Source organism: Moschus berezovskii, chromosome 20, assembly GCF_049115385.1.
Source record: "Moschus berezovskii isolate FMDL1 chromosome 20, NW_MosBer_1.0, whole genome shotgun sequence".
Taxonomy (NCBI): domain Eukaryota; kingdom Metazoa; phylum Chordata; class Mammalia; order Artiodactyla; family Moschidae; genus Moschus; species Moschus berezovskii.
In genome coordinates, this window is record NC_142479.1 from 35576414 (window position 1) to 35601987 (window position 25574).

Sequence of the window (25574 nt, forward strand, 5' to 3'; positions counted from 1 at the left end):
TTAAATATTTCAGGAAAAGAGCTAGCCTATAAAGTCATTCTGTAAATGATAGCTGTTAGGATTATATGTATATAGCACAGTGAGATTGAAGACTAGGCAGTAGGCTGCTCCAATGAGAATAGTCTAGCCAAAGAAGGCGTCACAGAGGTGGTGATGCGTTGCCTTTGGGGTGAATCTTGAAGGGAAATGGAAAATTGCAAGGCATATGGGTGAGGGGGCAGATACCCAAAATGAAATATTTCTATAATGAAGACTTGGGCATGAGGAATGCTGCGTCTTTATACCTTTCTGGAGATAAATGGCCTCACCTGAATTCTGCCTGACTTTTCCTTACATTCTTTGATTCACACTTTAATTTTAGGCAGGCTTAAGCCAGGTTGAGAGTTGCTGACTTTCCTTGGTTAATTAAATTGGCTACTTAAGTAAAGGAAAAAGTATGCTAAACCTGAATTTGTAAGCCATGTCTTGGTTATAATGTAATCATGATTTATAGACAAGTTCTTCCTAACTGCAATTGCATTGTGTGCTGTGCTTAGTTGATCAGTCATGTCTGACTCTTTGTGACCCCATGAACTGTAGCCCACCAGGCTCCTCTGTCCACAGGGATTCTCCAGGCAAGAATACTGAAGTGGATTGCTATGCCCTCCTCCAGGGGATTTTCCTAACCCAGTGATAGAACCCAGGTCTCCTGCATTACAGGCAGATTCTTTACTGTCTGGCCTACCAGGGAAACCCACCAGGGAAGCAGTTGCATTAGTGTATTGAAAATTAGAATCCTCTGTCCTCCTTTGAGGTCTTGGTGTAGATCTTTGTAAATATTTACTTCAGCAGGTAGGTGAGGGTTTCTTTTTTTGCTTGAGATTCAGATTAATGAGATTACTGCTGTGAATAAATTCAGGTGGATATATTTGGACTTTTGAGGGGAAAAAAACTTAGAAAATTAGTTTCTAGGAAAAGCTGATAAGCTCATAATTGGATACTTTTTCTGCCTCAACAGTGATTTTTCTTTTTTATAAGTCAAATTTTAGGTAAAACATTTCAGTGTGATAACAAATGAAAGGGTATTAAAGTAGAGGAGATATGGAAATATTTAGTTTCTTTATCTCTTTCTCTTGGTGTGTGTAAAATCATATAGCACTTACTGTGTACCAGGCACTGTTCTAAGCACTTTCTTTACATATGTCGAATCATTTAATCTACCTGACAACCCTATGAAAGAGAGTCTACTGTTATTAACATTTAAAGTAGCTTGTACTGGGTAACTTCATTTGTCTAGATAAGGGGGCTTGCAAACTATGTCTGACAAGCTGGATCCTCCCTGCAGTTTTTAGTGGTTGGAAAGAAACAAAGTTATCTTTTGTAAAAATTTGTTTTGTAAACATTTTTATACAATTCCGCTTATAAAATAATTTCCGATTTTAATTTTATAAATTAATAAGTTACACGAAATTGAAATTTCAGTGTCTATAAAGTTTTATTAATACGGAGACACAGATATTCCACATGTTGTTTATTGTTGTTTTCTTGCTGTAGAAACCATAAGGTCAGCAAAACTTAAAATATTTATCAATACTGTCTATCCATTTATCAAGTTTGCCGACCCCTGGTCTAGATACAGAGGAGAAGAAATAGGATGAGACAAAAGCAACAAAGTAATATAGTTACATAAGAAAGTATCTTTATTAGAACATTCCAGGAAGACTAGGAGGAGATAGAGGTGTGTAATGAACAAGCCAGCAGTATTTTCTTCTTGAAGGATGAAAAAAAAAATCTTTAATAACAGTTTAACTATAATGAAAAATGCTTAGTTCAAAGTGTTGTATTGATCTTTTTTTCCTGTTAGTATAAGATGTCTCCTCAAGATATATCTGAAGGGGTTTGTAAATATTTATTTGAATTTGGGTGACAGTTGTTGCAGTTACCTTTGAAACCTGTGTACCTTGGTCTCCTGATTTGGTTTTTGCCCTTGGAACTCCTCTGAGTTCTGACACTGAAGATTTCTTGATTTTCCCTTCTTTTATAATTTTGCCTTTGGCCCTTTAGGACTGGTTACAGCCTGTAATGTTGAGTATATGGTTCTCTACTGAGGATGTGCATCAGAATCATCTGGAGAAAATTTTAAAATCTCTATGGCACATCAGAATGGCTAGGATAAGGCCTGAGTGAGTGAGTGAGTGAAGTCGCTCAGTCGTGTCCGACTCTTCGACCCTGTGGACTGTAGCCCACCAGGCTCCTCTATCCATGGGATTCTCCAGGCAAGAATACTGGAATGGGTTGCCATTTCCTTCTCCAGGGGATCTTCCCAACCCAGGGATCGAACCCGGGTCTCCCGCATTGCGGGCAGATGCCTTAACCTCTGAGCCACCCTAGCATGATTATTTTCAAGATGTTTCTCAGGTGGTTCAAATGTAGACTCATGGTAAAAATCCATAGTTAACCCCTCTTCTCCTTCAACTACGTTTAGTAAATTTAATTTGAAAAAAATACAAATGTGGCATTCATTGTTTTGTGTCCCAGAGGTGTTTCTCAGCCTAAAGAATCATTGCCTAAATTTATGTAAACTCATAGTAGAGGTCATCAGCATCAGTTTGGTGAATTCATTTTTTATTTTGATTTTATTCAGTATAATAATAGAATGCAAGTTGGAATTTTTGATAGAGAGCAGGTAGTATAATTCAGTATTGTTTATTTTTTATGAGAGACATATTTGGCATCATAGAATCCCAGTGAACCTAGAAATAATGGATTCAGTGAAGTAGAACACAATTTATAGGATACTTAATATTTTTAGGAGAAGAGAATCCCAGAGACGGCAGAGCCTGGTGGGCTGCCGTCTATGGGGTCGCACAGAGTCGGACACGACTGAAGTGACTTAGCAGCAGCAGCAGCAGTTTATATTCCAGGACTGTTTTGTTTTGTCAGTGGTTCTGTCAGGCTGTATGTCTGTAAAACAACCTTTTAAATAGATCTTTTCCTCGTTTTCATTTAAGTATATTTTGACATCAGAGTGAAGGGAAAAAGTGACCTGAAATTTCTAAAAGCATGTTAAAACAGCAAATAGTTGTCTTTTTCACGTTCTGTTTCACTGTTTATAGACACAAACAGTTGTATCACACAGAAAACTGATTTCAGATAAAAAGCAGTAGGAAGGGATATACATAAAGTCAAATCTAAACCGGGTCAGAATTCCACTTGGAACCCTCAGGTGTTCAAAATGGCTTCATGCCTTAAGTCAAAGAAGAGAAAGATTTTAATCAACAAAGAAGCAATCTTTGAGCATCCGTCAACCGGTGATTACTGTGGGGACAAAGATTATATCTTGCATGTGTTTGGTGGGTGTGTTGTAAGAATGAGAAGGCATCCTGATTAATGTCCGTAAAGGGAAAGCCAAGAATGATGAGGTAGACAGGCCAAGAAAAAAGAAACAAAGATAGGAAAGAGAAGAGCTGAAAAGTCAGCAGTAATGAGATGGTGCTTATAAATTGCAGTGGTTCAGTTCAGTTCAGCTGCTCAGTCGTGTCCGACTCTCTGCGACCCCATGAATCACAGCACGCCAGGCCTCCCTGTCCATCTCCCGGAGTTCACTCAAACTCATGTCCACAGAGTCGGTTATGCCATCCAGCCATCTCATTCTCTGTCGTCCCCTTCTCCTCCCGCCCCCAACCTTTCCCAGCATCAGAGTCTTTTCCAGTGAGTCAACTCGTCGCATGAGGTGGCCAAAGTATTGCAGATTCCGCTTTAGCATCAGTCCTTCCAATGAACACCCAGGACTGATCTCCTCTAGAATGGACTGGTTGGATCTCCTTGCAGTCCAAGGGACTCTCAAGAGTCTTCTCCAGCACCACAGTTCAAAAGCATCAATTCTTTGGCGCTCAGCTTTCTTCACAGTCCAACTCTCACATCCATACATGACCACGTGAAAAACAATAGCCTTGACTAGACGGACCTTTGTTGACAAAGTAATGTCTCTGCTTTTTAATATGCTATCTAGGTTGGTCATAACTTTCCTTCCAAGGAGTAAGCGTCTTTTAATTTCATGGCTGCAGTCACCATCTGCAGTGATTTTGGAGCCCAAAAAAATAAAGTCAGCCACTGTTTCCACTGTTTCCCCATTTATCTGCCATGAAGTGGTGGGACCGGATGCCATGATCTTAGTTTTCTGAATGTTGAGCTTTAAGCCAACTTTTTCACTCTCCTCTTTCACTGTCATCAGGAGGCTCTTTAGTTCTTCTTCACTTTCTGCCATAAGGGTGGTGTCATTTGCATATCTGAGGTTATTGATATGTCTCCAGGCAATCTTGATTCCAGCTTGTGCTTCTTTCAGCCCAGCATTTCTCATGACGTACTCTGCATATAAGTTAAATAAGCAGGGTGACAGTATACAACCTTGACGTATTCCTTTTCCTATTTGGAACCAGTCTGTTGTTCCATGTCCAGTTCTAACTTGGTTCCTGACCTGCATGCAGGTTTCTCAAGAGGCAGGTCAGGTGGTCTGGTATGCCCATCTCTTGAAGAATTTTCCACAGTTTATTGTGATCCACACAGTCAAAGGCTTTGGCATAGTCAGTAAAGCAGAAACAGATGTTTTTCTGGAATTCTTCTGCTTTTTCGATGATCCATCAGATGTTGGCAGTTTGATCTCTTGTTCCTCTGCCTTTTCTAAAACCAGCTTGAACATTTGGAAATTCATGGTTCACATATTGCTGAAGCCTGGCTTGGAGAATTTTTAAGCATTACTTTATTTATTTTCTTATTTCATAAGGATTTCCCTTTTTATTTTATTCATGAATGAACACTTTCCAAACACATCTTGGTGCACAGAAATCAAAATGCAAATATCTTCTAACACAAATGACTGAACAGTGACTAATATAAAGTCTACTTTGCTCAATCACCAGCAGTGAACTTAGGTCTGGTAGGTGTTTTTAATAAAGAAGAAAATATTTCTTAGTCAATCTTAGTTCTTTAGGTGAACCCTAAGAAAAGATCAGTTTGCCTCACACAGCTTTCCTACTAAAAAAAAGAAGAACAAAAAGAAATCCTGCCTCTGTGAGGTGCAGTGTCCTGGCTGAAAGAGAGCAGTCCCTTCTTAAGCTCTGTAAATGTCATGTCTCCATTGTCAAGACTCTTGCAACTCAGAAATCACTGTACCTGCTCTATGTCATGAAAATATATTTGGCAGTAAAGTGATATCAAAAATAGTAGACACTCTCATCTGTTTCTGATAAAGGCAGTTTTTCATGAAGACTCTAAGCATTTAAGATAAAGATTGTTAAGCCTTCCTTTTATACACAGTTGGTCCAGTCTCTAAAGTTCATAGATCTATGGAATTTCTATGCGTGGAAGGACATTAGAAGAGAGATCCTGATGAAGGGGAAAGCAACAGAGAGCTGACAAGGCAGTGAAGAATTGCAGGGCAAATGTCTAAGGTAGCTGGTAGCTCTGAGGGGTGAGCTTATAGCATTGGGTGTTGCCTTCTCCTAGGGGTACCTGATGATACATGAAGATGTAGTTGGAAGACTGAGTAATTGAATGAAACTTTTGAAATTTGGGCAGGTTAGGGTGGGAGTGGTTAGAGCTAAAAAAATAAATGGAGCCCAACACTTGCCATATTGGAAGAGGTATCCTGGCAAATCTCAGTGGGAAATATATGAGCACAATCTCAGTAGCAAAATATGTCATGAGGAAACAAGTGCAATGAAAACGTTCTGTAATCTTTTATTTAATGTTCTAAGTTATGTTAGACTTAACAAGGCCGGGGTTCATCTTGCAATTTTAAGAGTAAGTGATTCCAGAGCATAAAATGCAGATCTTCGTCAGCTTATGACGAAATTATGCCCCAACAAACTCATCATGGGTTTAAAAATTATAGATCAAAAATGCACTTAATAAAGCAAAGCTACTGAACATCATAGCTTAGCCTGCTGCTGCTAAGTCACTTCAGTCGTGTCCGACTCTGTGCGACCCCATAGACGGCAGCCCACCAGACTCCCCTGTCCCTGGGATTCTCCAGGCAAGAACACTGGAGTGGGTTGCCATTTCCTTCTCCATAAGCATTACTTTACTAGCGTGTGAGATGAGTGCAACTGTATAATAGTTTGAGCATTCTTTGGCATTGCCTTTCTTTGGGATTGGAATGAAAACTAACCTTTTCCAGTCCTGTAGCCACTGCTGAGTTTTCCAGATTTGCTGGCATATTGAGTGCAGCAGTTTCACAGCGTCATCTTTCAGGATTTGAAATAAATAGCTCAACTGGAATTCGATCACCTCCACTAGCTTTGTTCGTAGTGATGCTTCCTAAGGCCCACTTGATTTCACATTCCAGGATGTCTGGCTGTAGGTGAGTGATCACACCGTCGTGATTAACTGGGTCGTGAAGATCTTTTTTGTACAGTTCTGTATATTCTTGCCACTTCTTCTTAATATCTTCTGCTTCTGTTAGGTCCATACCATTTCTGTCCTTTATTGTGCCCATCTTTGCATGAAACGTTCCCTTGGTATCTCTAATTCTCTTAAAGAGATCTCTAGTCTTTCCCATTCTATTGTTTTCCTCTATTTCTTTGCATTGATCATTGAGGAAGGCTTTCTTATCTCTCCTTGCTATTCTTTGGAACTCTGCATTCAAATGGGTTTATCTTTCCTTTTCTCCTTTGATGTTTGCTTCCCATCTTTTCACAGCTATTTGTAAGGCCTTCTCAGACAGCCATTTTGCTTTTTTGCATTTCTTTTTCTTGGGGATGGTCTTGATTCCTGTCTCCTGTACAGTGTCATGAACCTCCATCCATAGTTCATCAGGCACTCTGTCTATCAGATGTAGTCCCTTAAATCTATTTCTCACTTCCACTGTATAGTCATAAGGGATTTGGTGTAGGTCATACCTGAGTGGTCTAGTCGTTTTCTCCACTTCCTTCAATTTCAGTCTGAATTTGGCAATAAGAAGTTCATGATCTGAGCCACAGTCAGCTCCCGGTCTTGTTTTTACTGACTGTATAGACTGTATATATAACACCTCAACTGTTAACGTGTAATTGGCTGTTTATGTTTTCCCTCATGTACATCCTTTATATTCTATATTGTTTTCCCCTGTTTCGTAAACTCCTAGTTAGCAAGAAACAATGTACAAAATAATTATTGATATTTTATAAAAGTTTTGATAAGTGTGAAACCTATGTTATTAACACACTGAAACAAAATGAGAGGAACTTAAATTAGTAATTCATTCACTAAGATTGTTTTTTAATACTCTATTTCCTGTTTTCTTTTTTTACTTATCCCCTTTCACTTTCTGTGGTGAGGTATTTACCTAAGCCATAATAAACGATGTTGTCTAGGAGAGTTGCTTTGGTGTAGCAGAAAACTATATGTTGTGTTAGAATATAGAATGCTTAAGAATTCTGCATTCCAAAAAACATATTGAAGAAGCCTCTGTGTCTAGTGCTCAGGCAACACAGATCTGATCTCTAAGAATGTCTGGATATTGACATGCACGCTAATGGATAAACCAAACTCTTCTTTGAAATATGTTTGTGATATATACAAGTAGCTTAGAGGGGATTGTTGGAGTACTGCCAAAATATATTTCCAAGATGATAAGTCTTATCACTCATTATGTTGACTTTGGAAGGATTTGTGAACCCCCTTAAAATGCATGTATGTATTAATAATATTTTATCTTCATATGTGCTTTTTTTGAGGGAAGAGGTCTTGCCTCTTCATCACATTGTCAAATGAATTTAGTGACTCCCCAAAAGATTTAGGACTCCTCCCCAGGTTGTGTGAAGATACTGCCTAGTTTATTTGTACTGTTGGTTATAAATATAGATTGATCATAAATTGTTGTAATGAAAACATTGTTAACCTATAGTAGTAAATAATAACATATAATTAGCAAATCAAGAAGTTTCAAATTTAATCATCCTACTCTCTGACATACCACCTTTCGAGTGGTCTCCTGGAAAATAGAAAACTCTGCTTTCTTGATCCCTCTACTCTCTGTTTGCCTTTTCAATTTTCTTTCTGCAAGATGGCACTTAGGCTCTTTGATCCATTGTTTCCAATCTCTTCATTATGCATTCACCACACATACCCTGTAAACCTTCAACCCAATCCTAGAGATCTAAATGTGTGACTTTTCTGTGTCTGTAGCCAGACAACTGCCAAAGAAAAGTCACATGTTTGTAAGATTGTTACCACCAAAAGTTCATGGTCTCCAATCTTAAAAATGTCCATTCTGTACTTCCTGTTGTATTTCTTTTGCCCTCTTTCTTCATAGCAGCTATTTTAAGCCTCTTAATGCCTTCTTCCTTACTCCCCCTACCCAGCCAGTGACCTCATTTCCTATTTTCCTGAAATAAAAATATTTCATGTTTTTCTCCTTCATAATACAGTAGAAGAGGTAAGTCATCTTTGTATCTAGATCTCTCATTCCATTTTCTTCCTCCTCCTCCCATTGAGTATTTCTCTATTCTGATTTTTTTTTAATATGGAAAACTTCAGACCCATAAATGAAAGTAGAGAAAATTAACCGTTCATGTACCCATTACCCAGCTTCAACAGTTATCAACTCAAAGCTAATATTTTTTCATATATATCGCTCCATCCACTCTTGCAGAATTTTTTGAAGCAAATCGGAGACATATCATTCTACTGATAAAATTTTCATTGTATATTTTTAGATGACTTAAAAATAATGACAATACTGTTATCCCTTGAAACAGTCACAATTATTCTTTAATATCATTAGACAGTCAGTCATTGTTCATATATCCCCAAATGTTTAATTGGTTTGTTTTACAAAAATTATTTTATACTTTTAAAAAAATTAAATCTAAGTAAGGTCAGTGTATTCCAGTGATATATCAATTTTCTCCTTTAATCTATAGGTTTCCCTTTCCAGCTCGCTCTTTGTCTGTCTGTCTCTCTCAATTTCCTTGGAATTTATTTGAAGAAACTGGGTCATTTATTTTGTAGGGTTTTTCACAGTCTGGATTTTACTGGTTATATCCCCGTTGTGTTTTTAACATATTCTTCTGCCCTTTATGCTTCTTGGTAATTGATAGTTGGAGCCAGAGACTTGAACAGATTCAGATTTGATTTTGTGACAATACCTTATAGGTGTGTGGTTTTATTCTGTCGGGATACATCATTCCTGGTTGTTTCTTTGTTTGCCTTTGGTTAATTAGGTGGTGAAAATGGTGATACTGAAATTATTCATTCTTTTATTTCTCCTGTGTCTTCTTTTCCTTCCACCATTAACATTTAAGCATCTTGCTAGGTTGAGGAAAACAACAGTCCATAAAAACTCTTTTCAATATTTCCGTCTGTTTCTAAGATATTTATGGTAACCATCTTTACTTCATCTTTGTGCACTCATCATTTGATTCTGGGTTTTGCAGTGCTGAACCATGCTCTTATACCATTTTACTGAAATCATTCTCATCAGGGTTATCAGTGAGCTCTGTAATGAATGAAACAGACCTATTTCATACCTTATTTTGCTTGACAGTTGGGTAACTTTGGGTACTGTTGATTGTCTCTCCTTGAAATATTTTCATATTGACTTGTGACATATTCCCTCTCCTTTTTACTTCTGTCTCTTTAGTTGCTTCCTCTCAGCCTCAGTTGTAGACTCTTTAGTGTTGGTGTTGCTCTGCCTGGCTCTAGTCTAATTATACCATCTCTAAGCAGGTAAGTAACAAATCTTTTTTTCCCCTTTAGGTTGGTTCTTTTTAGAGCTGACATATCTAAAGATGGAATGAGTCACACTTCTTCATCCCTTCACGTATAGTTCTGCTTGGTTCAGCTTGTTTCTAATCTGGAAGTTTTTTGAGTCGACTGCTTGGCTGACCTTTTACTCTCACCCTTCTTGTTCTCTTTACAGCTGCTATTCTAGTGTAGATCTCCATCTTCATTGCTGCAAACATCTTATCTGGTTTCTTCCTTTCCCATCTTTATGGTCCTTTCTTCACTATAAAAATGAGAGTGATTTACCTTTAAAAAGGGGGGGGCTCCCCATTATTCCTAGGATAAATTGTAAAGACCAGAGTTTGTTTTCTGGCCTAGCCTGTCCTTATTATCTCTTCAGCTTTATGTTGAATCATCATCATCTGCTATTTGGAAATACTTGTCACACATTTCACACAGTTTTAACTGCATGGCTGACTCTTCCAGAAGAGTATAACTTCTTCAGTATAAAGACCAAGAAGTCTTTTCTTTTCCCTCATTAAACATGATGCCTGGTTCATTGTGTTTAGTGTATGTTGAATGGATGAATTTGTGCAGTACACTATTATATTCAATGATTTTTTTATATCTTAGTTTTATCCTGATCAGGTCATGTTAGTATTCTATTACTATTGTAATTCTTGTACATTAATTTTTTTTTTTTTGTCTAGAGGTAGTCTCTCTCCATAGTTAAACTGAACTTTGTAATGTACATAATATTGTGGAGTTTTTTTCATATTCGCTGCTTCTTTTTTACTCTGATTTATATGATTAATGCTCTGTCAGTGGGTTACTGTTGTCCCAATAATAGAAATCTGTAGACAGTTCACATAGTCACCAACATAAGATAATTCTTTTGAACCTTCTTGTTAGAGTATATGAGTTCCTAGGTGGTTTGGCTTGGTGTGACAATTAAGACTGAGAAAAGTGAGGCTAAAATTTAAGTGTTCAAACCTGTGTTGACCCATGCAGTTCAAACCAGTCTTGTTCAGGTGTCAACTATATTTTCCAGTTATATGGAAAATTCTGTCTAGCTATTTTTTTTCCCAGGATATCACGTACTTTTGTTTTCATATGCTTGTTCTAATGTTTTATCTTAGTAAGATTGATAGTAAATAGTTGGTGTGATAATGAGATCCTTCCATGTTTTTCTTTTTCCAGACTTATGTATTTTTAATTGAAGGAAAATTGTTTTGTCTAGCTATATTTATACAGTGTGATAACGCAAACTGTACTTAAACTTTTACAAAATAGAGATTTGAAGAATAATTCTTTAAGAAATAATTCTTGATTCTTTTACCTACATTTATTCTCATTGAACCGATCACGTGTTGCAGGTATAAAGGACTCTAAAATATTAACAAGTTTAGAGAATTGGGTTGTTTGAGTACAAAGAAGTATGTACTCCATTCAGTTTAAATACATACTTATTAAGCATTGAACAATGCTAAATTATTTCTTGATTAAATGTATTGGTTAAGAGGGCATTAGATTAGGTAAATAGTTTATTTACATTATAAATAATATCAGCTATTTTAAGATTACTAGTTGCTAACATTCAATCTTGAATTTATTTATGGTTAGAACCTTTGACTTGTGGACAGTTTGTGAAATACTTATATTTGTTACTTTTTTCAGGTAATAACTTTGTAAATTAGAAAAGTTGTTTTTGTCATTAAGGAAAAACTGTTTTCTTCTCTAGAAGTTATATGTTAATATTTGAAATTCAATAAAATTGAATAGTGTTGTTTTGGTTCAGTTCATTGTTAAAGATCATTTAAAATACATAAAATGGCTGTTTTCGCATTGATTTTCACACTAGGTTAAAAAACATCATCTGGTATTCATATTACCATCATAGTAAACCTCACCTTTGAAAGTGTATACAGCAAATAATAATTTAAAAATAATTTGAATTCTAAGTGAAAGAAATAATCTTTCTCTCTCTCTCCTTAGGTGGAATGAACCTTACTTGTTGAATATCTCCTGGTTACACGTTGGATTCACTTGTGAAAGGATCATTTTCCCCTGCGTGGAAGCCACTTAGTGGCTTATTTAATTATAAATCCAGGGATTGCAAAGCTTTTTGATTTTCCAGAGGAGGGACATACCACTATAGCAAATAAGCTTGATATTACAGCCAAAATGGTGCTGTCCCAGAGACAACGAGATGAACTGTAAGTTTCTCTGTTTTGTGGTGGTGTTGTTTTTTTAAAATCCTCTCATAAAAGACAAAGTAGTAGATTAAAATACAACTTTGAGAGCTGTATTCTAAATTAAAACTGTTATGAGAGTTCAAATACTGATTGGGCTATTCGGTCTGACTATTAGAACTGGTCCTTATTTTGACATAGTGTTGTTTACCCTTTTGACATTATCATGTGTACTTTTGAAGCAGAAAAAACAAGTTATTTGGGATAAGTTTTATTCTAAGCTTGTCTTAACTACTTTATGTTCAATAGGAAGGTAGGTGCTTCAAAGCACTTCAAATTTTTTTTTTGGTTTTGAATCCATGTATTAGAAAAATGAAATCTTTTATGTTATTGTCACTGCTAATACCTTTCCTTTTTGTCTTACTATGTTTTTCATCTTTTATCATCCAGTGGCTATTGTATATGAACTTTATGAAGTGGCTAATATAGTTAATGCAAGAGCATTAATGAAAACAGCATGAAATTATGTGACGACTACTATTTTATAGTGTCTTAAAGCATCCCATATTTTATAGCATTCTGTTTTTATAGATCAGTATTGGGGGAACATTTTAACTTCATATTCCAGGTTTTTTTAGGATTTTCCTGAGAGTTTTAAAAAACTTCATTTGGAAATAATTTCAGATTTATAGAAAAGTTGTAGCATTAGTACAAAGAATACTATACGTTTTATCCAAATTCACCTGTTTTTTGTTTAAACCATTTGCTTATCATTTGCACCCTAGCCATGTGGAGTGTTTTAAAAACCATTTGAGAGTAAATTGCATGCTTGAAGGACCTTTGCCCCCAGATACTTCATTGTGCAGTTCCTAAGAATAACTATACTCTTCTGTAAAACAGTTCAGTTCAGTTAGCAACTTCAGTAAAATTTAACACTGTCACTTTAAATGTACTTCAGTTTTGTTGCCTGGGCCAATAATATCCTTCGTAGCATTTTTTCCCCCTCTCTGATATACCATGCAGTCCAGGATTGGGTTTATTTAGTTGTCATGTCTCTTTAATCTCATTTAATCTGGAATATTTCCTCAACCTTTCTTTGTCTTTTATGGCATTAATATTTTTGAGTAGTCTTTTAAATTTTTTCTTGTTGGATGAGAGATTCTTTAAATTCTGTAGTGCTTTACAATTTTCAGATGTTTCACACATACAGTTTCATACACTTCCATGATAACCCCTTTTGCCTCTCCCCACTGATGACCAACCACTGACTTTTTCTCTGTGTGAGTCTGCTTCCTTGTTTTTTTGTTTGTTTCATTCACTAGTTTGTTGTATTTTTTCAGATTACACATATAAGTGATATCATACAGTATTTGTCTGACTGTGTAGTGCCCTCCAGGTCTGTCCATGTTGCTGCAAATGGCAAAGTTTTCCTTTTTGGGGCTGAGTATTATTCCATGGTATATATACCGCATCACCTTTACCCATTCATCTGTTGGTGGACAGGTTGCTTCCAGTTGTCAGTAATGCTACTGTGAACGTTGGAGTGCATATATCTTTTTGAGTTAGTGTTTTTGGAGTGGAATTGCTGGGTCATGTGATAGTTCTATTTTTAGTTTTTTGAGAAACCTCCATACTATTTTCCACATTGGCTGTACCAATTTACATTCCCATCAACAGTATTTGAGGATTCTCTTTTCTCCATTACCTTGCCAGCATTTGTTATTTGTGAGTCTTTAAAATTTTTTTTTTTTGGCTGCATCCTGTAGCATGTGGCATCTTAGTTCCCTGACCAGGGATCGACCCATGCCCCCTGTGTCAGGAGCATGGAGTCTTAACCGTTGGACCAACCCAGAAGTTTTTTTTTTTTTCAAAATAGTTTCTCATTTTATGTTTTTTTTTTCCCCCTCATAATTAGATCCAGTCTGTGCATTCTTGGACAGAATACTAGATAAATAATATTGAATTCTTGTCTAAATGTCATCTCTAGGTGCATATAATGCCCTTCTGCCCCTCAGTGGTGATGTTAATTTGATCCCTCAGTCTCAGTGACTGTTGTCTTCATTATATAGTTCCTGTTATTTCCTCTTCAGCAAATAAGTGGGGAGACACTTTAAGATGACGCAGACATTCTTCTTCCTGTCAGTATTTCTCCCCTAGATTTAACATCCATTGATGATTCTTGCCTGAATGATTCTTTACTACAATGGTTGAAAAGTGATGATTTTCTAACACCACTACTCGTTCTGTATTTATTAGTCAGCACTCAGCATTTTACTGTAATCAGTGCACCTCTTTTTTCTTTCTTTTATGTATGTGTCTTTTCACTATTGGTATTAATTCACGGGTTCTTAAATTTCCAGTTGTTTATCATTCATTACTATTGTATTGTTTAGGTGCTTTGATTTGTCACAGATTTCCCACAGGAGCCTCTTCAGTTTGTTCTTTTACATGCCCCTATCGTTTTTTGTAAGCACTTCCTTACTTTCTAGGATAATAGGATGTTCCAAGCTTATTGTTTACCTCAGCAATTTGTTTACCTTAACAAGGATTTGCCTTAACCCTAGAATCTGCCATTGCTCCAAGAAGCCCTAGTTCTTCTTAGTGAAAGTTGTTCAGTTGTGTTCGACTCTTTGCGACCCCATGGACTTTACAGTCCGTTGAATTCTGCAGGCCAGAATACTGGAGTGGGTAGCCTTTCCCTTTTCCAGGGGAATCTTTCCAATCCAGGGATCGAACCCAGGTCCCCTGCATTGCAGGTGGATTCTTTACCAGCTGAGCGGTATTTGAGATCAAGATATGGGCATTAAGTGTACTTATTACTAGGGATGTCGTTGCTTCAGGGCTCTTTAAGTAGACAGAACTAGGAAATACATATATGTATTAACACATACACAGACTCGCTTGCTCATAGTTGTGCTGTTTCTCAGTCTTCGTGCAGTTGACATTTGGGGCTTAGTAATTCTCTGCTGTGGGGGCTGTCCTGTACATGCTTGGTTGTTTAGCAACATCCCTAGGTTTTGCCCACTATATGCTACAACCAAAATATTTCCAGACATTGCTGCTGTCCTCTGGGAGGACTATAGTACTTCTAAAGTAGTTTCAGAATTATTATGCTCATAGCAGTGAAAAATCTCCTGGAAAGGGTCCAGAGTTTGAATGCAGTTCTTCCCCCATCCATTCTACTGAAGACTGAGAGTGTATAATGAAATACTGAGTGTGTAAGTTACCTAGATTCATTTTGTTTTGTGTTTTCTCTCCCTCTTCATGTGGTTACATCATTCATTTGAAACACAGTGGGTACACCTGTTCTGATGGCAGTTTTTCCAGTGTCTGTGTTTTCCGTTGCACCTGCTCCCGTCTTTACTGTGTGTCTCCTTGCTCCTCCTCCTTCTCAGTTAGAGGCAGCATTCTGTATGTGCTCTTTGCATTGGACTTTTTCTTTCACTTAGCAGTGTCTCCTGGAACCCACTCATGTCCGTTCATAGAAACCCTCTTCTTTCCCCACCCCTCCAATAGCTGGATAGTACTCCACTGTTTATACACCAGTTTTTCAACCACTCTTCCATGTTTGTACATATAGGTAGTTTCCACTTTTTTGTAATTGCACAGAATATTATAATGAGTGACCTTGCATATGTACTTTTATAGAAGGCATAACTGGTTTTTAATCATTCTTGTTTCTGTCTTTTCTTTAGATAGATTTTTTTTTTTCTTTTAGGTAGAAGATTCTTTTCTTCTAAATAACTTGTGAGAGCTGACTGCAGGTCTTGCTTGTCACCCTCATAATCAGGATGAATATTTAAATTATGGCCAAGAATAGAGCTTTTAATTTGTCTAAAAATAAGAAGGAAGAACCTAATTTCAGGAGGCTAAGTTTTTACAGAATTTAAAATAAGAACTGACTTAAAAGTGTTCATCAAGCAAAGCAGATTTGTCCCACAGATCTAAATATAAATTTTAGGATATGGATTTAGTGTCCGCCAGTTTTTAGGAAGGAAATAAAATGAAGGGTTTTGCTTTTTTTTCCTATTTTTGAAAATGATCTGAACACATATTTACTATGATAGCAAGAAATAAATGTTTATGTGCCTCTTACAAGTAAGATAAATTTTGGCACTTCAGTTGGCCTTTGTAACATTTTAGCATTTCTAAAGGTTGGCTAGCAGTTAGACTATAAAATTCTTTTAGATTTTTTTGGAATAGAAATGAAATTAATTTTTTTACAAACTTGAAACATAATTTGTGATTCAACCTAGCAAACGTGTATTGCCTGTCTTCTGTGTTCTTACTACTCTGGGGCATATAAATGTGAGGAATAACCTGAAACCATTTATGTGGATATGACAAGCATCTTTTAGATAAATCAAGGGTGGGAGAAATTAAAATGATCCAATTTTACTTAGTAACAGAGGTAGTTTTCTGACTTTAAATTCACTATTCATTAAACAAAATTCTGTTACCAAAAGTAATGTATGTCAAAATGTAAACCTAATCCCCCACTTTCTTAGTCCCACTTTCGAGAAGTGGCCACCATTACCCCTATATAATTTTTTTTAGGATATTTTCATATGTTTACAAAAATTGCATGAACATCTTTTTTCTCCTTAAGATTTATAAGATAGAATTGTACTTTACAACCTGTTTTTAATATTTTTTGTCACCCTTCCTATGAGTTTGGAAATGTTTACTATCTGTTGCTGGTTCATCTAATAGCAACTTTTATACATCTTATGCCTCTATTTCTTTATCAAATTTTATGCATTAACTCTCCCCCATGGAAGATGAAGGAAGTCTGTTATTTTTATGTTGTCCTGGTTGATAATATTTGTATTGTTTGATCTGATGTTCACTCCCTAATTCTTTCATGCAACAACTTTCCTATTGTATTTTTTAACACCTGTATTGAAGTATAGTTGATATATAAATAACTATACACATTTAATATGTACAATTTGATGAATTTGGACCATTCTTATATTCTTATTTTGATTACTCTATGTTGGGTTCAGTACAGTTCAGTTGCTCCATCGTGTCCGACTCTTTGCAACCCCATGAACCGCAGCATGCCAGGCCTCCCTGTCCATCACCAACTCCCAGAGTCCACCCACACCCACGTACATCGAGTCAATGATACCATCCGACCATCTCATCTTCTGTTGTTCTCTTCTCCTCCTGCCCTCAATCTTTCCCAGCATCAGGGTCTTTTCTAGTGAGTCAGCTCTTCGCATCAGGTGGCTAAAGTATTGGAGTTTCAGCTACAACATCAGTCCTTCCAATGAACATGCAGGACTGATCTCCTTTAGGATGGACTGGTTGGATCTCCTTGCAGTCCAAGGGACTCTCAAGAGTCTTCTCCAACACCACAGTTCAGAAGTATCAATTCTTTGGCGCTCAGCTTTCTTTATAGTCCAACTCTCACATCCATACATGACCACGGGAAAAACCATAGCCTTGACTAGACGGACCTTTGTTGACAAAGTAATGTCTCTGCTTTTTAATATGCTGTCTAGGTTGGTCATAACTTTCCTTCCAAGGAGTAAGCGTCTTTTAATTTTGTGACTGCAGTCACCATCTGCAGTGATTTTGGAGCCCAGAAAAATAAAGTCTTCCACTGTTTCCCCATCTATTTGCTATGAAGTGATGGGACCGGATGCCATGATCTTAGTTTTCTGAATGTTGAGCTTTAAGTTTCACTCTCCTCTTTCACTTTCAACAAGAGTTGTTGGGTAGATTTTGTCATTATGTACCTTTTCAAGATGGATTTACAGATGGACCTCTGTGGGTCTTTGCATGCCAGAGAATACTTTTTTTTGCTCCCAAAATGAATAAGTAAAAAGTGAAGAATTATTAGATTATACATTTTCCCCACTCAGTTTATAAGTATTAAGGGAAAAAGTTGCCATGTTTTAGATTGCAAAGGAAATCTCAAATTCCAAAAAAGCAGAAAACAGGCCTTATTTGCTGATCATAATGCTATAAAAATGCAATCTATCCATCTGAGCATTTAAAATTTATCCTTCTAAATAACTGAAATAAAGAGAGCAAAATGAACCTTAGGAAGTAAGAAGTCAATAATACGGTACTCAGATCAAAAACCCCCTAGGATATATAGACCACATAGCATACAGAAAATTAGATAGTCTTTAATGAATCTTAAAAAAGAGAAATGAACTTTCAAGAAAAAGAAAAATGAGCCTAAAGGAAGGAGAGAGAAGGAATTAATAAATAAAAGCAGAAATTAATGAAATGAAAAAGGCAACATAAAATGAAGTCAGGTGATTTTCAAAATTATGAGAATGTTCTCTTAAGTTTGAAAATCTGAATGACTTGAGTGAGTCTCTAGGAAAATATATGTGATCAGATTTGTTTAGGAGAAGTTAGAAAACTTGAATAGAACCTTGACTACAGAGGAAATGGTAAAAATAGGTACAGACTTCAAGTTCAGGTGATTTTCAAGCCTAGACTTCCTGTCAAGTCTTTAAGGACCAGCAACTTTCCAGATTATGCAGTCTCTTCCAGAACATAAGAAAAGGTGGAAAATCTAGGAATTCATTTTAGTAGGGTGGAATAACCCTGACAGCAACAGCAGGCAAGAGGAAAATAATAAAGAACACTACATGCTAATTCTTAATGAACTCAGATATAAAGAAATGTAACAACTGAAGCCGGTAGTATATGAAAAAAATTAATTATGGCCAAGTATGATTTATTGCAAGAATGTGAAGGTTTTACAGTGTTTAGAAACCTGTTAGTATAATTACTATATTAATAAACAGAAGAAAAAAATGTGGTCAGTCCAGAGAATATAGAAATTGTATTCTTAATACCTATCCTTATTGTTAGAAATTCCTTAGAAAATAAGAATTGAATATTTACTTAATTTGTTTAAGGCTTTTTGCCAGAAATCTACAGCAGACATTAGAAATATCAAGTGCATTTCCATTAAAGTCTAGAACAAGTTCAGAGTTCCTATGTTCCTGCTACCAGTTAAATTTGTATTTGAGATTCTAGCCAATGCAGGGAGGCAACAAAAAGTATTAGAACTATAGGTAAGGAAGGAGACCAAGTGTTTTTGTAGGTGACAGCATCTACATAGGAAATCCAGCAGAGTCAACAGTACCTTAAAAATACGATATATTTATGTGTGTCTCTACACATAAAGATGTCTGTAAGATCTCTTGATAAGTCAAATAATCTGGTTGCTGAATAAGATGGTATAATACACTTCTGTTAAATACCCCCACACAACTGTGCATTTCTTTTGTGCCTGTATCTGTGTAGATGCACAGATACAGGCCTGAAGTGTTAAGCGTGGTTACTTCTGAAGAGAAGAATGAAGTTGGATAAATGTAGAATGAAGATGTGTGCCAGTATTGTTTCAGTATTTTAGAAGACAAAATATTTTTTGTGTAAATAAAAATAAAAATTTAATGTGTTTTCTTCTAAACAAAGTGACTATAGATGATCATTATTCTCTGACATTATAGGTTGCAGTGGAGAAGTGTTAGGTCAGCCTGTTTCTTTTTGCTTTTCTGTCTAGGTACCCATAGTATCTGTACACTTGTTCATGTTCCTCAAGCTAAGTTTTGTTTTGTTAAAACTGTGTGGCATGCAGGATCCTAGTTCCCCTGATCATGGATTGAATTCGTATCCCCTTGCAGTGGAAGCATGGGAGTCCTAACCAGGAAGGACTGGACTGCCAGGGAAGTTCCTGGATGTTCTTTATTTTTTTCTCTTAGTATATTTGGTTATATTGTATTGTCTTTTGGATTCCTTTTATTTTTAGTTTTATGTTACATTAGATTTTTTTTTTGAAAGTATAGAGTGTTCATCTATAATTTTCTGCTACTTCTAGGGGTTATTCTTTCTCTCTATAGCATGCTTTCCTCTATTTTACTTGCTTTGCTACTTTTCCTCTTCTCTTAAGAAAGTTTGCATGGGTCCTGTGTGGCATTTTTGAGTATAGTTCTGTTTTGTGGAAAGAGTGATGAAGCTGAAATAGCTTGAAATTGAGTGTGCTGTCTTAATACACCTTTCTACCTAATAAGGATAGTTCTTTGCTCTTAGGGCATTTTATCTCTTAGTTTTCCAGGTCCTTCTTAGGTGATTTAAATCTTCCTCAAGTCATCTCAGGCCTTTTTTGGATAATTTATTGTTTGTCTTTGTTGGCTAATTCTGGCTGGCACATGTAAAGCTAATTCCCTTAACCTTTCTCTTAAATCCCCCTTTACCTGCAGACAGTGTCACTGCCCTAAAACTCCCCCATGATAGCTTGTCTGTTGCTCTCTCCAAAGCTCCTGGAAACCACTGATCTCTTTACTCGATCTTTGCCATTTCTGGAAAGTTGAAATCCCATGGTATGAGGCTTTTCAGGATGACTTTTTTCAGTATGCATTTTGAGGTTCCTTCATGTCTTTTTGTTACTATATTTTTAAACTGTGTTTTGCTTTAGAAAAGACTTTCCTAGTGGCTCACACAGTAAACCGTCTGCCTACAATGTGGGAGACCAGGGTTCAATCCCTGGGTCGGGAAGATCTCCTGGAGAAGGAAATGGCAACCCACTCCAGTATTCTTGCCTGGAAAACCCCATGGATGGTGGAACCTGGTAGGCTACAGTCCATGCGGTCGCAAAGAGTCTGACACGACTGAGTGACTTCACTTTCACTGTTGCTTTAGAAAACTAAACCTCTTCAGTTATTTGAGGGATTCAAGTTTTTCCTGTGCATGTATTTTAACATTGTATATATTAGTGTCTATTAGAAAGTGACTCTGTCCTGGCCTTTAAAAAAAGAAAGTAAACATCTGTACTTTGCTACAAACTAAAATTATATCTGTACATAGGAGTACACTGCTACCTGTGTGAATTAGAATCTCCTCATACTTGGCAACAAAGGCAAAATATATGAATTTAGTGCTGGGACTGAAATGAGACTATAGCTGTAGTTCATACCCTTTCAATTTCAAATTTTTTATGTTAAACTGTATTTTCACTGACTATAAATATATATTTAGACATACACTTCTTAATATGTTGCTTTCATCTAGCTTGTTTTGAGGTTCCGCTGCCTTTATATTTCCTTGGGGTGATAGAGTATGAGCCCTTCTGAGTCTTCAAAGGAAGATTAAAGTGTTCTCAGTTTGTGTTATATTTAATCTTTTTATTTTTTGAAAGCTTTTAATTGAAATATTTCATTAAGTAGAATGCATTGTATTCTGATCATTCCAAAATAACAAATAATGACTTACAGTCCATGGGGTCACAAAGAGACACGACCTAAAGACTAAGCACACATACTGTAGGAGGTACTGGTATTTTCTGTTGTTAATGTTAGACTTGTCAAAACAGTAATAGTAAATAAAACATTTTGTTGTGAAATTAAACCAAGATGATAAAATTGCTTAATGTTTCAAGATACACATTTCAACATTTATTGAGTGAGATGTACGCATCTCTAAAGGTAATACAGATGTGGTCATCAATGTCAAAATTATTGATTTTCTGTCAAACTCATATAGAACTTTCTTCATTTCACTGAACTATTTGATTGTATTTTAGAAGATTGTATTGAAAGAGAAGTCATACTGAAAAGAGAGGTGGGCAGTGCCCCAAATATAATTAAGGAAGTTGAGAAAGTTGTATGCTGAGTGGCTCCTGTTTTTTGTTTTTTTTTTGTGAAGTTGATCAGCTGAAAGGTGGGATACAATTAGATATTTGAGAAAAGGGAAAGGAGACTAGGGACAAGTAAATGAATGATTCATCAGGCGGCACTGGAACGACATATTATGACTTGATCCATACCAGTTTTTTTGGAAAGGTAATTCTAGGGATGTCTGTTGTGAATATGATCTGATTTTAAGTGATCTTTACTTTTATGCTTTAGGGCTTACTTATGATGCTCTTTATTTAGTTGATATCCCATCTTATCTTCCTATATGCTTCTGATAAGTAAGTCTTTTAAAAATGTCACTTAAACTACTTTTTCTTGCCTTGCATGTCCTTCATAATGTTTCTGTCCTATTTTTCAGCCATTTCTGCCATACCTTAATCTCATTTCCAGTATATATCTATTATTTACGTGGATCATTTTTGGAACAATTTTAAGTAGTAGTGATTATAGGCATTCTTGTTCTTGGCATTAATGCAGATATTTCTAGTGTTTTACTGTTAACAGTATTATTTATTGGTTGGAGGTTTGAGGGATTTCTTTTTTAAATATTAATAAGATATCTTTGTAATATTAATGAAGACCTTTCTGTTGTTAAGGAATGTTCTAAAATCAAGAATGTTGAAGAAGCGTTTGATCATATAGATATTGAGATCTTCATCATATTCTCATTCCCAGTTCCCCTCAGTATACCAAGTACCTGTTCCTTTACTTAATGATGAAGATAGAAGTCCACTTACCCTGATTTACCTAAATTTTATTTTCCTTTACTTCATCACTGCCAGAATTAGGTCTCATTGTAACCTCTTGCTGTGCTTTACTTGTCCGAGAACTGGTAGTAGTTGAATCCTGGCCTACTCTTTTGAAATATATTCAAGTGTGATGATGAAGGATGATTGTTACAGTCCTTTGTCAGGGCACAGGAGGTTGGAGAGGTATAAGATCTATGGCCAAGAACTTACCTTATCAGTTCTGCCCTTTCTGCAAAGTCTCAGTGGGTGACTGTAGCATACTTAAGAAACCATGTGACCTGCCTGTCTGAGATTTGGTTAATGTATGGCAGCAGTTTGTGGAATGCCCCTGCAATAGTGTGAACTTTATTCACATCTTCACCAGGACTGTGTAGTTCATCTTAGTGTTTGTCTAAAATGGCATTGCCTGGGTCATTGTGAGGGTTGTCTTCTGTAGCAGGGCACTAAAGACGATGATGTGCTCCTGGTGGCATGAACCTGAATGTTTGGTCCTGCTGGGTTTTCTCTTCTCATTATCATGGTGGCGTGCCCTCTTAACCCGGTAGGGATCCCACATTCATAGGGACTCTGCAGCCTATTAGAGCAGTGCACATTAACCCCATTGCTTTCCTCATTCCTGAGTAGGTTAGATCAGTGTGTCTTTTGTAATGGACCTGGTAAGAAGACATCTATTTGTCAGTTTCTAACTTAACCTTGTTTTTCCTCATATAAACAATAAAGTTTAACTATTTATAGAATTCCTAGAACATTTTTATTCAGCTTTAGAGTACTAGAGACAGTTTGAAGAAACACTGTTATTGTCATTTTGATTTCAGAAGACCTGAATTTTGATTCTTAGCTTCACTATTTATTAGCCAAAAAAAAGAATCAGTTAAGCTCTGTGAGCCTCGGTGTCTTTACCTTTGAAAAACAGCTTCCACTTCAGTTCCCTGTAGTGCATGCTCTGTAATTCTCTCTGCTTCAGTTTTGTTGGTAAGAAATGCTGGGGACCCCGAAGTATTCTGCTTTTATTGTTGGTGTTATCCAGTCTTTTTAGAGTCGTTTTTGTTTAACTAGCAGTTCATAGCATTTAGAATAACTTTTGATACTCTTATCTCTATAAGCATGTGAGGTTGTGTGTGGGTTGGTCGTGGTGGGATGTTATGTATGACTGATGCTACAAATACTACTGATACTGCTGATACTACAGCTACAAAGATTATCTTGGGGCTATAAGAATGACGAGCATGTAGGAAGTCAACGAAAGTGCTTAAAATACAATTCTTGCATTTTTAATAAACTTAGGAATAGTTTAGATAGACAAAATCTCATTTGTTATTGTAGCAGTTTCAAAGGAGAGCAGTAGACTGTGTCCAGTATGGTACTGTTCCATATGTTAGCATAAATTCTAACCAGTTCTGTTTGTTCATAAAGTCCTTCATCTCAGTTTGTTCTTTTGATTTTAGCCATTTTCTGTGATTCTGCATGGCTTTATTGGTTCTGGTTCTACTCAGAATGACCTGTTGCACTTCTGTGTGAATTTTTCTTTGATTCTAGTGATACGTGTTTTTCTTCATCTCCAAAGGCTTAGTAGATTTACTTAACTCGTGGATGAAGTTTCTTTGAGAGATTATTATAAACTTGTGCTTTGATGCCCTCCTGTTTTCAAGGGTATGCATCTTCCATCATTAATGAAGTGATGAAGATCAACTCTGAGTAAACAACTGAAATTAGTAGCAGACTCTGGAAGCACCCTTTAGGCTTTTGTTAGAACCAACAGATTCTTCAGTCTTATTTATTCTTTCTTTATGTGATGGTGGTACACCTTGCCTGCGTTAGAGGTTCTGTGTTCTCAGTATCAGTTTAGTTGGCATAGATGTTGAGTGGCGAGGTAACAGGGGCAGTGGTGCTAGAGTTACTTGGCCATGGGAACCTGGTATTTGATGTGGAAATCGAATTGACTAGACTGTTCTGGAACTGGGTTGTAGACTTTGTACATCATCAGTGTGTTGTACTTCCCCTAATGATATCATACACATTTAAACTTAAGCTTTATTTGCTGTATTTTTGTTTATATTCCCTTGCTCTTTGATAATTCAGTATTATGATATTTTAGACCATCCCCAAGAAAAAGAAATGCTAAAAAGCAAAATGGCTGTCTGAAGAGGCCTTACAAATAGCTGTGAAAAGACGGGAAGCAAACATCAAAGGAGAAAAGGAAAGATAAACCCATTTGAATGCAGAGTTCCAAAGAATAGCAAGGAAAGATAAGAAAGCCTTCCTCAGTGATCAGGGCAAAGAAATAGAGGAAAACAATAGAATGGGAAAGACTAGAGATCACTTCAAGAAAATTAGAGATAGCAAGGGAACATTTCATGCAAAGATGGGCACAATAAAGGACAGAAATGGTATGGACCTAACAGAAGCAGAAGATATTAAGAAGAGGTGGCAAGAATACAGAAGAACTGTACAAAAAAGATCTTCATGACCCAGTTAATCACGATGGTGTGATCACTCACCTAGAGCTAGACATCCTGAAATGTGAAGTCAAGTGGGCCTTAGGAAGCATCACTATGAACAAAGCTAGTGGAGGTGATGGAATTTCAGTTGATCTATTTCAGATCTTAAAAGATGATGCTGTGAAAGTGGTGCACTCAATATGCCAGCAAATCTGGAAAATTCAGCAGTGGCCACAGGACTGGGAAAGATCAGTTTTCATTCCAATCCCGAAGAAAGGCAATGCCAAAGAATGTTCAAACTACCGCACAGTTGCCCTCATCTTACACACTAGTAAAGTCATGCTCAAAATTCTCCAAGCCAGGTTTCAGCAATCCGTGAACCATGAACTTCCAGATGTTCAAGCTGGTTTTAGAAAAGGCAGAAGAACCAGAGATCAAATTGTCAACATCCTCTGGATCATTGAAAAAGCAAGAGAGTTCCAGGAAAACATCTATTTCTGCTTTATTGACTATGCCAAAGCCTTTGAATGTGTCGACCACCACAAACTGTGGAAAATTCTGAAAAAGATGGGAGTAACCAGACCACCTGACCTGCCTCTTGAGAAGCCTGTATGCAGGTCAGGAAGCAACAGTTAGAACTGGACATGGAACAATAGACTGGTTCCAGATAGGAAAAGGAATACGTCAAGGCTGTATATTGTCACCCTGCTTATTTAACTTATATGCAGAGTACATCATGAGAAACGCTGGACTGGAGGAAGCACAAGCTGGAATCAAGATTGCTAGGAGAAATATCAGTAACCTCAGATATGCAGATGACACCACCCGTACGGCAGAAAGTGA

At 36.6% G+C, this 25574-nt stretch overlaps 1 protein-coding gene across 3 annotated transcripts in view; it reads left to right on the forward strand.

Moving 5' to 3' along the window:
- The window catches only part of PAFAH1B1 (platelet activating factor acetylhydrolase 1b regulatory subunit 1), a 66217-nt gene that overhangs the window by 21246 nt on the left and 19397 nt on the right, over window positions 1–25574 (forward strand). For all 3 annotated transcript variants that reach the window (XM_055403669.2, XM_055403653.2, XM_055403662.2), the window contains one exon: window positions 11680–11900. In XM_055403669.2, the coding sequence (XP_055259644.1) occupies window positions 11869–11900 (32 nt within the window). In that variant the 5' untranslated portion in view covers window positions 11680–11868. The remainder of the gene's footprint in view (window positions 1–11679; window positions 11901–25574) is intronic.